Source organism: Athalia rosae, chromosome 2 (genome assembly GCF_917208135.1).
Source record: "Athalia rosae chromosome 2, iyAthRosa1.1, whole genome shotgun sequence".
In the NCBI taxonomy this organism is placed as follows: Eukaryota; Metazoa; Arthropoda; class Insecta; order Hymenoptera; family Athaliidae; genus Athalia; species Athalia rosae.
Window position 1 is genome coordinate 17,649,010 of NC_064027.1, and position 13,566 is coordinate 17,662,575.

A 13,566-nucleotide genomic window follows, 5' to 3' on the forward strand; every position below is an offset into this window, starting at 1 on the left:
ACGAAAATAGTAAACTTTCACGAACCGTTCGGTTTTTTATTCTTCTATTTGTTACGTTTTTTTAAATTTATAATTCTTTCTATTTGTAACGGAGGCATTGTAACGGGTTACTTTGTTCTCCTGGCAAGAAATGGAACGGATTTTAGATAAGGATTCTTCCATATCACAAGTCAACTTTTTATTCACACAAGATGAACTGAAACTTTGAACGGAATTGCACGAGCGATGCACGTGTACGTATACATACATGTGCAATACGAACGATGTACTCAAAGTGCTGCCACTTTTCCACTTTACCTCAAGTACACGTAAATTGAAAAATTCCTATAAATATTGAAGGTAGTTTAGTTCAGTTACCTGCGTGAAAAGCGTCTAGTTTTATACCCCATCAATTCTGAATGCTGCGCAGCATTTTTGTCACCCTATAGTTAAAAAGTGGAGGGCGTAAAAATAGCTACTTATAACAACAAGTTATTTATATGTATACTCCGAAAAGGTTTCTCCCCTGTAAATAAAATATCATGTTAATCATAGCGGACGTATGATTTTTAATTTCTTTCAAACTATCGTTTCGCCATATGCTTCAAGTCTTTCAAAACCAACTACATTTATAAAGAAATATATCAATTTCCAGGGGTTGTGTCATAAGAGGCAGGGGGGGGGGGGAGTTCAAGTTTATCTGGAGTAGCGTATCGATTAAATAATGTATGAATGCTGTGTAGGAATGTCGTCGACACCGGTAATTTGTATATATAAAGCTTGTGAATGTTGACTCGGGTAGATACCTGAAAGTTGCAGTCTACTTGAACTGTATATGTTGGATCGTCGGCTTCTGTTTCAGGAGGGTACTTATTATTTGTACAACAGAATTTCAATAACAAGCTCGTTCGAACACCCGCAAGTTTTAAATTAAACCCCGAAGCATTTCGGTCAAGGTCATGATCTTGTGGTAAGTATCGCTATGTCGTAGCTACATTGAACTCGCCGGTCATAAATCTCTGCATTCTGAAATGAGTAGGTACGGAGGTACCTAACCTGCACAGCTAGATAACGCGTCGAGTCGTTGAAGTTAGCTTTGCGGGCAGACGATGACCTATTTCTATATAGGTACATTTTAAGGAACCGATGAAAATTTGGCGGCAGGTGGTCCGACATACAAACGAAAATCTGGGTAACAAAGTACTGTAGTGACGCTGGTGGCTGAATAATCCCTGCCTTGTGTTTTCAACGAAGCAATTAATCTGATAGTTTTCGAACTACACTTCCATATTACGGTGAGAGTTTAACCATTTAGCTTTGAGAGAGGTTAATCGGAGGCCACGTGCAAAGAGAACACGGAAAATTACTCCTATTAAAATACATGTAGGGAAAGTTTAGGAATAAATCAAGAGCTCTCAGCGAGTCAGGCGCTTTGATATATTTCTCCATGTTTACGAATAGATTTGCCGCTGTACGAATAAGAGAGTCACTTCTTTCCATTCGACAATGTTTCGAACACTTATCGCCATTGTGCGTGGGATCATGCGTTCGGAAATTGATGAAGAAAAAATTTATCCAACCTAAAGTTGAAGTCTTACGGAAGATCCACCCGCATGTACGCCTCTACTGCTCTCAAATGTATTTATGACGTTGGAAATGTGAGGGTAAACTTGGACGGCGCTATAGAGTTTCAACTAACAAACTTTGGACTCTGTTGTAGCGGAGCTAGTTTGAACGGAAGTAGAAGTCAAACGTTTGAGCTTGGAGGTGTTCCTGAGTGAGAATCCTCTCACAAGTTTCGGGGTGATACCGTCGAAGTAACAAGCAGTGCGGCAACTTGCCCCGAGTGAGTTGCAAAAGAGGGTGGTCCTCGTGCCTCCTTCTCTTTCTCTCTTTCTTTCTACTTTTTCGTTTTCCTTTGAGGGTTGGTGAAATATTAATTTCTTTTCTTCACGCACTGCCGCGGACGCGCTTTAATGGATTTTTACTACAAAGACAAACGATGTCATATACCTTCTTTTGTTTTCAGGGCTTCGTAGTAATAATTCTTTGGGCATGAAGAACGAGATGAGATAATGTTATACGTATGTAATCATAATAAATTTTATACGCGGTTTTGATGCCGCAAGATTGTATCGTTTCCTCTCCTTCATCTCGTTCTTATTTTTCTCTCTTCTCACTGCACATCGCTGAAATTAGTTGAAAATAAAGTACGCGCGCATTAAAGAAAGCCTCGTGACGACGATACCGCGATGCGTGGGCGAAGTCGGGGGAATCCCCTTTCGCTAAATGAACATTATTAATAGAAAGGAAAAAAAAAACGGGGAAAAAAAAAACTTCTCTGCGTATCGCATCTGAGACTCCGTGCAGTTTCTCTTTAAACCAATACCGTGTAATATATAAAGAGCAACGCAGTGTAAATACCAGTGAAGTGTATAATACGAGGGTTGTAAAAATGAGTATAGATATATATACCCACGGCTACACGATACGCTTATGGGCGATACTCCGAATTTTGTTTATGGGGGTAAAAAGAACGGAGTAAAAAAAAAAAATAATAATTCGAGTCCCACGGGAACGAGGGGCTAAAATTCCTCGTCCCAAGACGCTGTAGGTACGTACCTACTCCGGAGCTCAAAGTAAAAGGAAACATAAAAAGACTCTAGATAGGATCTGGAAGAGATGCACCAACGCGACGTTGATGTTCCTCGTGAAGTTTCGACCGCAGCGTAGGTTCCTTCCTGTTTGTTGTTGATAAAAATTTCGACAACACCAGGAATCGCACAACAAACGCGATGTACATCTCGTAGTTGGTCGTACGGCGGAAATTTCTATCGCAATAATTCGAATAGTGGATTATAAGTATACGTGGTTTGGCAGGTGCGGTGAAAGTTACGAGATAGAATGAGCTAACAACCCACCTACGAACACGTAATTTTCCGCTCCATCCAACGTACCTTGGAATAATTTCATTCGGAAAGGTCGAACTTTGTTAACCCTTGACTCTGACGTATCGAGATATTGTCGGGGTTGTAGTCGGATCGTTAATTAATCCTCCGCGTTGTTCGGCCTTGTCCTATAACGAAATTCCACGGTAGAATGAAGACGTATTATAATATTTTCATTCACATCGTAGGATAAATGATTGATTAACTCCGTATTGTATTCGCGTGAAGATCATTAGTCAAGTGAATGATCGTTATTATTCCGAATAAACTCCAAAAGATCCTATAAAATTCTAACATTTACGGTCGAGCTGCGCGGATATCGGTTAATTCCTGCTACAAATTACATTTAATTGTGACGCTTAGGTTAAATATGATCCCACGAATGGGGCGAAAGTAAATCGCAATTATAACACGCTTAACCTGGTTACGTAAATCCGGAAGAAAACAGTTCCCGGTTGGACCCATAAAAGTAAAATTTAAAATGTTTTATACTCCTACGAACGCACTCAATTCGATGCACTTTCTGAACTAAATTCTTTCAGCTGGAAATTCTAGTTTTCGCAAAGTCGTGAAAATTTTACAAATCCACGTAAGCCCAATGGACGTACGTACCTATTTCTTCGATCGGTAAATAATCCGTCGTATTACCCGCATGTAAAGATTCCGAAAATCCAGAACCGTGGGAAGATTTCAAACGACATTTTTCGAATACCCTCTCTGAAAATTTTGTCGCGAACTCGCATTTTCGGCGCTATCATCCGATGTTATCGGTACTTTGAAAAAGAAAGCGAGGGCGAAGAAAGGCCATCGGTAGGAAGGAAGATTCACCGAGAGCCCAAGCTTGATCTTAACTAGGTATCCGGGAGCTAGGCAAAAAAGTAAGTCTCCTGATGGTGATTTCCAAAACTTTAAAGTGCGTCGTAAGGGGAGTCGGAGGTCGAGACCACAGAAATTTATAGGTGGCAAGGGAAAAGTGATTTGTGTCTCTCCGAGAGCTTGCAGATCACCCTTTCCCGGTTACTCCGACGAACGCAGAACCATTTCGAAGGTGTAACTTGAAAAATTTCGCCCGCTACAACTTTTACCCCCATAAAATAGCCTCTATACGCGCCCCTCCCCTCCCCTCCCCCGCCGTCCGATGATCGTCGCCATTATTGACAATATCATTGATATTACAATGTCGTAAAATATGGGGTCAGTGACTCGCATAGGTACATCTGTCATGCTCAGCCGATAAATCCGATCCCTTCTCCGGGTTTATGATTCGTAGAGAGTTGAACTTGACGCATAGCTGCAATTTCCTAAAAAGTGATTGTCAATAAGTTATATCACGTCTGGATGTAAATCACCGAAACTTGGACGATCTAGAACACGCGTTGAATTTTTATCGACTGGTATAACGCTATCTCGATGACTAATCGCTTCGGGATTACCTTGGCTTTTCTTGGGTCGTGTCACACGTTAAAAGCTCCAAGAGTCGGTGGTCGGGCGAAAAAGGGTTGAGGAGAGAGAAATGGCTGGTACAAATTGTCACGTTTTCACATCATTTTTATTTACCGTTTACCAGGGTTGAAAATCAAAGATGAAAAATTTCAAATCCCCCGATGCACGTAATTAATCAGAGACACCTGATTATGCGATATACACTATTCTTTTTTCCACGATAAATAATGAAGCTGAATATCGAAAATTATACGTTATTCATAGAGCCGGTGGCGTACGAGCAGCTGAATATCGTGAGGGGAAGCTTTAAAGTTTGGAGCAAGGGTGGTACGCCCGTGATAAATTTTAGATGTTAGACTTCGTCGTGGCCTCCTTCGAGGCAATTCGTTGCCGTAAGAGGAGCTATTAGCAGCTTTTACCTCCCACCTATTTCTCCTCACGTTCCTTGAGAGCTGAGCAAGACTAAAACGTCCGCAAGGGCGGGCGTATTCTTCCCTATTTCCAACCCCTGATTTCGGGCTTTCGTAAGTTCCAACGAAAATTATCACGTGTGAAAAAGGTGAGAATTAAGGTTGCCTTTATTGCTTTATGTTACACAAGCCCGGGAATGTGGAATAAGAAGTTAGCGGCGATATTTCAGCCACCACTTAGACCACCTGGGGTACACTAATCGATATCTCAGGTTCTCTAACCCTTTTATAGCCCCCAGGTGACTGTCACTCGTAAATTAATATTTATTGACAATGTTTCAAGATTCCCATAGCGAAGAACTCTACACGGATCTGTCCCGAGGGCTCGTAGTTATAACGTCGAGAAAATTCGAAGCCTATGTATCTACAAGCATACGACAAGCAATAGTATAGACGGAAAATGTGATTTTGGTACTGGTCGCTCGGTAACTATACTAAAACTACGGTATGTACGGAATATGTACGTTATAGATCTAAAAGTTTTTTCAAAATAGTTGAACTTCTACCCCTAACCGGAAAATGTTCATGAAAAGGGGAAATTATGGCGAAAAGAGAAATGTGGGTTTCTAATTTCCCCTTCAAATCGGAGGATGTCTTTGATCCGTCCGTCCGCTTTTTCCCGTTTTCCGGGCCACGGCTATAATTCACCATAGGTGGGGCTCATTTTGCTGAGAAGTCCGGTGAATTCTTGGGATTCATTCATATGGAGATCAAGTATCTGACGTGCGAAATTCACCTTTTCCTCGACTCAAACGACGAATTGTCTTGGGATGAGGGTTGGACGCTTGGGTGACATCGAAAATTTCTGTCGGGTCATATACCGACGTCGGTACAAGGTTCTTCAAGGTCGTTCCAAACTTATCCCCGAGAAATCCTACGTTCTTTTTTCTCAACCCAATGTCGTAAAAAAAACCCGAATTCCAACCCCTGATTGAACGATCTACCCATACATTTTACCCGTTCCAACTATATCGACTCTCGGGTTCTTCTTTGGACCTGATCAATAAATCGCTTTCACTACCGGCCACAAGACTCGATATTCACCCGTATTTACGGATTTGCTCATTTTTAATGTCACCGACTTCATTGATTTCGCTGTTTCATTATTCATCGAGTTATTCGTCGTCCGCAGTCGAACGCGAGAATAGGAAAAGATTCCATTCGCGCGAGAGTTTCGATAAGGTAATGGTCCTCGTAAAAAACACTTGACGGTTAAAGGTCGTTAAATTGTTGACGGCGTATATCGAATCGGGTAAATGAACGTGGACTCTGGAGGTTTGAAGTTTTAACCATGTTTCGACCCCTTCCCAACGCGACCGCATCGAGAAAGAAATGAAAAATTAAACACGGTTATAAACTGATCTTAAATCTAATTTTGAAAGCAGACACCTAGTCGCTTGACTATCTGCAATTCGATTCGAACTATTTTGTACCATATGCTGATTTATTTCGATAAAATTTACAACGATATATCCTGTACAGATTTTCTTACGGTTATTTAAAAAATAGAGGTACAATAAATGTTGTCAAAAATTTTCGTATAATATCAGATTTCCTGGTCGGACAAACTTTCAGCGGGTAAAACTTGAGAAAAATTCAAACTGGTTTGGACAATTTTTTGTGGACTTCTTTTTCACCAACCTAAACGGTTTCCTCTGACTTCTAATAATAATCAAATTAGATATCACGTTCTTTGTTGCAACCAATACTGTAGTTGTTTCGTGTAAGAGACATGTGTAGAGTATATGTTTCTGTATTTGTGTGTAGGGTTGTCGCGCATTTTCACATTGGTTTTTTTTCTTTCCCCCTGTTTTTTGGCGCGTTGGACGATTCGTAATGCGTGTTTAGAACATATGTATGTATGTATATCTGTGGAAGGTACGGACTTGTGTAATAATTAACGAACAAAGTGGGGAGTCAGTAACACGCGTAGCCGGAATGTAAATGTTTAGTTGGCGCGTGCCTTGGTTACATATGTGTGCGTATCGTGTCCGCGAGTATGCAAAGTTTCAGGTTAGGTTTATGTGTTTTGTGTGTTAGCTCCAAACACAACTCATTTGTCCTAATTTAAAAATGTTCGAAATACCGATAATCGATGAAATATTAATGTAATCGCAATTTCATTTACAAGACAACATGAACGACCGTTCGATTATTACCGATCAAATTTTGATTCCGTTCATTTTTACAATTAGATACAGGCACTTTCAGTTGGGTAGAAAAAAAAACAAAAAAGCACGTGAAACGTTCATCCGGCGAGGGGAAACGCGTGGCTCTGGGCGTCTATATCTTCCTGTTGTTTTATGTCCTTCAGTTGTTGTTCTAAGAATTTTTTGTACTCTTTGTTGTTCCATATTTCAGTCCAGCCATCTTTATCCTCACCGTCGTTGTACCATAATTCGTACCATCCTTTTTTTCTGTGCTGATTTTGTCGCTCCGTCATCGGCAGGGTATTGTAATCAGCGTTGTGATTAGAGTTTCCGTTATAATTAGAGTTGTAATTTAGATTTGAATTATAATTAGCGTTGGTGTTAATATTTTGCTGTCCGTTATATTCAAGCTGCGTTGGATTCCCGGCTTTACCGATTAGAGTATTGGGAATCATTGGAGCGGAAATAGCAGGGTTTCCGCCAAAAAGAGAACCCTGTATGCCTTGGTTAGGTTGGGGAGCTAGGCCATTTGGAGGTGCCATTATCCCGAGGCCACCTTGGCCAAGATTTGAATTGTAATTAGAATTTGCGTTTACGTTTGCGTTATAGTTTATATTAGAGTTGTAATTAGCGTCGCCGTTGAGATTCTTCTGTAGATCCCCGGGTCCCGTTCTTCCCACATTTGGCGACTGTGCAGTGGAAGCAATTAATGGCGAGGGTAAAATATTTTGAGACTCTTTCATCAAGGGTACTCTACCGTTCTCGTTCTCATTTGCTACTCCTTTGCCGTTATAATTTGCGTTGTGATTGTAATTAGAATTATAATTCATATTTACATTTGTATTTACGTTAGCGGAGACTTGTGAATTCCTCGTGACTTCAGGTATGGATGACTCTTTATCTTTTAACATAGGAGTAGGCGCAGCTACCACCGCGGGTTCTCTGACATCAGGTCCGAGATCAGGGGCGTAATGGCGATCCGCACCGACGATTTCTTGCTGTGGTTTCGAAAATTCAACGGGTTCGCGCGGTACGATATCGCGATTGCTGTTCAAATTAACGTTGTGATTTAGGTTTGCGTTCAAATTGTGATTTAAACTCACTCCAAAATTTGGGATAATACTACTCAGCCCGAGACTTGGAATGTTCGGTGACTTTAAGCTCGGTTCTTGAAGCCAAGGCACAGGAGCCATCTGCGCCAATAAATTCGAGGGCCTTATTTGCGCGTTTTGATTGAAATTAGCGTTCACGTTTGAATTATGGTTACGATTAATGTTCACGTTGGCGTTATAGTTAGAGTTGACTTCGGCGAGTTGAGGAATTTCGGGCCCCTGATTTATCAGTGTTTGACTAAAAATCGGAGGTTGTGTTTCAGGCGCTGAGATTTTTGGTTCCTGAATATAAACCGGAGCCGATGTTGGCAATAAACCTGAATTTTGGCCCCCTATATTATTATTCGGATTGAAATTCGAGTTATAATCAGTGTTGACGTTCGAATTATGGTCGAAATTTACATTCATATCCTGGTTGATGTTTGAAGCGGAATTAACATTCGCTCCCAAAGTGGCAACGTTATCGTTTACCTCAAGCCCGGGAGAATGTGTGAGAATTTGATTCACAGTTGAGACAACTGGGGCAGGTTCCCTCGCTATTTCTGATAGCTGCTGCGGTATTTGTTCTACGTTAGCTCCATACTCCGTATTACCGTCCACATTGTCATTCGTATTAACATTCGGGTTCGAATTGTCATTGCCATTCGTATTCGCACTTCTGTTATGCAAGTTTTGACTTGCGTCAATTTGAGCCGGAGTCAGCAGATTTATTTCTGGAAGTTTCTGTGCTGCAACAGGTTGAAATTCAACAGGTCTAATAACTGGCGAAACAGGTTCCTCGGACGGAACTACAATCTCGCGATCGGCATTATTGTTAATGTTTGAGTTATAGTTGAAGTTGGTGTTACCATTAACGTTACGATTATCCGTAATTTCAGATGGCGATGTTGCCACAGGGGAAACTTCGGCCGATAGTGCAATCTTGGGTAGAGTATTCGCGAGAGGTCTTGGTTCAGACATTGTCATAGGTAAACCAGAATTTGCTACTCTAGACAAATCTGCCATAGTATTGCCGTTAACGTCCACGGTGTTGTTATAATTCTCGTTAACATTCCCACTGACAATGCCGTTGTTGCTCAATTGGCCTTCCTCGACAAGCCCATTTAAAGAAGCTGGAGGCTTCACAAGTTCCGGTCCAAGCATTGGCCGAAGACTTTCCGGTGTGACTGGAGTGACTCTACCGATCGTGTCACGATAAACATTCTGATTATTATTAATATTCACGTTACTGTCCAAGTTCTGATTCGCATTCGCTCCGGCCCCAGTGCTAATCAATACCTCGGGTCGTGGGATATCCTGCGGAGCTGCTTTGATAAGCATGGGCATCGATGTATGTTGTCGACTTGGGCTTAAAAATGCTTGATTCGCTGTATCGATGTTCGTGTCATCGACTGACTTTAAATTGCCATTTCTATCAATATCTTGATTGACGTTGGAGTGCATGTCCGAAGATGACAATGAAGCGGGTATCATCGGCGCGTTATACCCTGATGAAATTTCTAACGGCGCATCACCAACTTGAACAGACTCCGCGATTGGAATTTCTTCTTCAACCTTGGAGGTTTCAGGTAGTCGATCGCCATTTGGGTTTTGATTGACATCGGCGCCCATGTTCGGGTTAACATTTGCATCGGCATTGTAATAATTCCCCCCGTTAACTGGAGGCATGACAACGTTTGGTAGCACAACTGGATTGTTGTTAGGGAAAGTTACTTCTGGTACGTGAATACCCGTAGCCATAGGTATTTGGGTATTCCTATTGATATTATCGTTATAATTTATGTTGGCATTGCTATTGATGTTGTGATTGAAATTTTCATAAATCTGTTTGGCAACTGGTTGAGGCATTGGCTGCAACATTGGCTGGAAAATAGCAGGCGTTCTGATTTCAGGATAATCTTTTTGCGGGAGAGAATCAAGTTCTAACGGCTTTGATACTCCGCTTTGACCGTCAATCTCGTGATTTTGATTAATCTCGGTATTGGACGGGCCAACCGAAATAGGCATGGTTGGTCCAATTTCAAGCGTTCTATTTATTCCATCACGTTCGCGTTCTACGATTTGTGGCGTCGGTAATTCACGGTTGTCGTTCGCATTGGAGTTGCGATTCACGTTGACATTTGTGTTAACATTCGGGTCTACATTTAACCCCGCATTACTTTGACCGACAACTCTTCCGATGACGGGGGGTATTGCCGGTAGTTGGATATCTGGAAGTACCGGTTGCCACGTGGAATTGTTACCGTTGAAATTTATATTCGTATTAGAATTTACGTTACTATTGACATTGTGATTGACGTTTGTACTCGCAGTTTGCTTTTTATTCTGGTCCTCCGTAATGTTCGGAGGCGGGTCTGCGGTTGTTGCAGAGTTCACTAGTTCTGGATTTCGCACGGTTTTAGACTCCAAGTCCACGTTAGGTTGTGGCTCTAAGATTTCCGGCGCTTCGTTTATCGCCGCTCGAATTGCTTCTTCGAAGTTTTTCTCCGTGAACACAAAATCCTCGTCGCTTTCAGATACTGTAACGTCTTCTTCCAGTTCCGGAATTTCCTCGAGTGGTGATAAATCAGAGAAATTATGCAGTTCGAAAACGTCAGGCTCGTATTCTACAGCTTCTGAGAGTGACGGATCTTGCTTCAACTCTTGAAGCAGACCGGGCGGTTGGTTGAAAGTTTCGTAATCGGCGTAATCGTAAACCTCCACCGGATACATCATCATCGGCTTCGAAATAGGCGTCCATACATTTTGACAAACCAACCTGCTCATCGATCTTCGCGATGGATGATATTTGCAAATAGTTTTACCCGACTTACATAGGGGCCTGCATCCTTTCCACATTTTGACGCAAACGGACTTCTCTTTTCTGCATATTCTTCTCGGTTTCACTAGAACTCGATGACACCTACGGACGAGTTTGCTCGCTTCCGGCTGACTCATTATAATTTCCCCTCCGATATGAACGGGATCGAATTCCGCCTCGGCCAGCGGAACACCCCATGCGACATGTGGATTGTAATATTTGTAAGGACTGCGTAAATCTTCAGTTTCTACGTCGGTGTACGTAATGTAGGGGGGCCGTGGGGCTTCCATTTCAAAGTCCCTATATTCTTGGTATCCGTCTGGTTCAACAGGAATGCCGTGAGGCGATGTTGCCCCAGACGAGGAAGCTGGCAGCCCGTACGGAGGAGGGTCAATATCCGACGGCGGAGGTGGAATAGAATGGGAACAAGGTACACTCGGAGCATTCAAAACGTTGTGATTCACGTTAGAATTGCTTACCGTATTTTGTATAGACTGCAGTATCTTGTCGTTGAAATCAAGACGTTCCTTTTCATTCGGCACGAGTGATTGTAAAACGGACAACCAGTTCTCTTCACGTGGCGCGTCAGATTTCTCGGTCGTTGTATCTTGGGGAATTGTAGCTTTTATCATTTCTTCAACAGGTTTGACATCTGTTTCGCTATTCTTGGTCGATATTTTCAAATTCATATCCTTATCATTTGATTTCCGGGTTTCAATATCTATCGGCACGACCGTTCCACTAGTTTCCCGACCCTGCTGGTGAATCGATTTTCGATAAATTGATGTATCGTCCGTATTTATCACGGAATTACTTTCGGTTGTTGGATCCGAGTTAGGAACGAAATTCGTGGTGGCCGATCCTTCGTTCTTTTCAAAATTACGGTCCATTTTTGTGGATTCGGGTTGGCGTGCATCCTCAGAATCAGGTGAAGGGGATGATTGTGATACATTATCATCGGATACAGAAGTTCTTTCTCCTGGGAGAGTGGAATCGTTAGCCGCTCTCATGGTTTCTGATTCTGATCGTTTTTCTTGATATTCCGTACTTTCTGAAACCGTCCGTCCAATTACGGGAGATAATTCAGTTGTTTCACCGTTGCTTACGACGGATCTCGTTATTTCGCTCACAATATCGTCAGCATTATCATCGCCGAATTGCCCCTTCGTCGCATCTTTCAGATCATCCGGTTGATTCGTTGTCGCGACGCGGATGTCCATCGCTATCGGATCGCTCGAGTTCTCGTCAATTGAGGCTGATAGCGTCCGCTGGCCAATAGTGTACGGAATTGATGTAACCGTCGTGGATTCGAATTGTCTAACCGTCAAATTTTTGCGGCTCGGATGAGCATCGTCGTCGGACGATTCTTCGCTCGACTGAAAGACGCTGTCGTTATACGACCGATGAATATCCGCGTTCGGATCATCTTCCCCACTGACCAACCCGCCCTGAATCGAGAACAGATCAAAAATTGTTTTAGCTCATGCGTCCCAGTTGTGATCCGTTCAAAGGCACAGTGGAAGAAATGGTCGGCTGATACCTTCGTTAATGTATTCCGTAGTTACCGGTTAAATAGTTCACGTCATTCGAGAATATTGCTCTAGAGCGAAGCAAACACCGAGTTAGAATCTACTTGCTCAATAATCTAGTAACTTGTAGAGTTACTTTACACGATCAACATGGACAGCAAATGCAGGAATTGACATTTAGACGGGAATCTGGAGTTATACCAGAGTTTATGAGAGCGAGTTCCATATTAATTTGATAATCTGTGTATCCAGTTCCCTCAGCGACGTTAAAGTTGGTTCGAGGCACAGTCGTCGCCGTAATTCGAGCGCGGAATAATTCCTTCGAAAACAGTTGGGATACCGAATGTAAAAACTCACGGTCGAAACGAACAGCAGCGCAAAGCGGATGAATCAGTTATGAGAGAAAAATTTGGGGATGAAAGATTTTTGATTAATTACCAAGTCAAGCACGGGCAGCAGGAGAGTAGCCAGAGTAAGAAAACGCATCGCTTTGTCGGCGGCGCGAGCCGCGCTCTTATCAATTTATACTCTAGCCGAGTCGATGGTATTCGAAGGCTCGGTAGTCTAAGTGCCACTTTTATTGGTCCATTCGTAGAGGTATTAGCTATGCCACATTTCGGCTTCCTAATCGACCGTCGCTTATCGTTCCCGCTCTTTCTCTCCATCCCGTGATCAACCCACGCGCGCGAATATACTTCGAGAGCCACGGCGGTTGGGTTGCACTTGTTTAACTTTGAAACTGTAACACGTGTCTCGTTTGAAAACCGTTAATGGTATCATCTGTAATGAGCCAGTAACACTAACAATGAATGACTTTGCGGCCCGCGCCTCTTGTAATTCACAGTATGAGTCTCCCTCTTTATCATTCATTTCTCTCCAGCACCGCACTTTTCTTTAGTATTTTCTGGCTGAGGGCCATCAGAATTCCGAGTAAGTCAGCTACCTCTTATCTCGATACTTCGTCCTACCGAAATTGACGAGACTCCGTGCGACTCGATTTTATACGTATAGGTAGGTCCGTCGTTAGGTTTGGTTACGTCTGGGAATCGAGAGTCTCTTTCATCACCTGGAGCGTGGGTTTTAAAATACAAATTCACTGTACATTCACCTCCCTTTATCTAGTATTATCTGTTTC

General features: G+C 42.4%; 2 protein-coding genes across 4 annotated transcripts in view; both read right to left on the reverse strand.

Annotated features, from left to right (window-relative positions):
- The window catches only part of LOC105684934 (tachykinin-like peptides receptor 99D), a 142,505-nt gene that overhangs the window by 42,333 nt on the left and 86,606 nt on the right, over positions 1-13,566 (reverse strand). The window lies entirely within an intron of this gene.
- On the reverse strand, positions 6,264-12,950 carry LOC105684739 (putative uncharacterized protein DDB_G0282133). The gene is made up of 2 exons (XM_012398358.2): positions 12,870-12,950; positions 6,264-12,350 (listed from the first exon to the last, which is right to left on the reverse strand). The coding sequence occupies exons 1-2, from the start codon at positions 12,915-12,917 to the stop codon at positions 7,089-7,091; spliced, it is 5,310 nt and encodes a 1,769-aa protein (XP_012253781.2). The 5' UTR covers positions 12,918-12,950; the 3' UTR covers positions 6,264-7,088.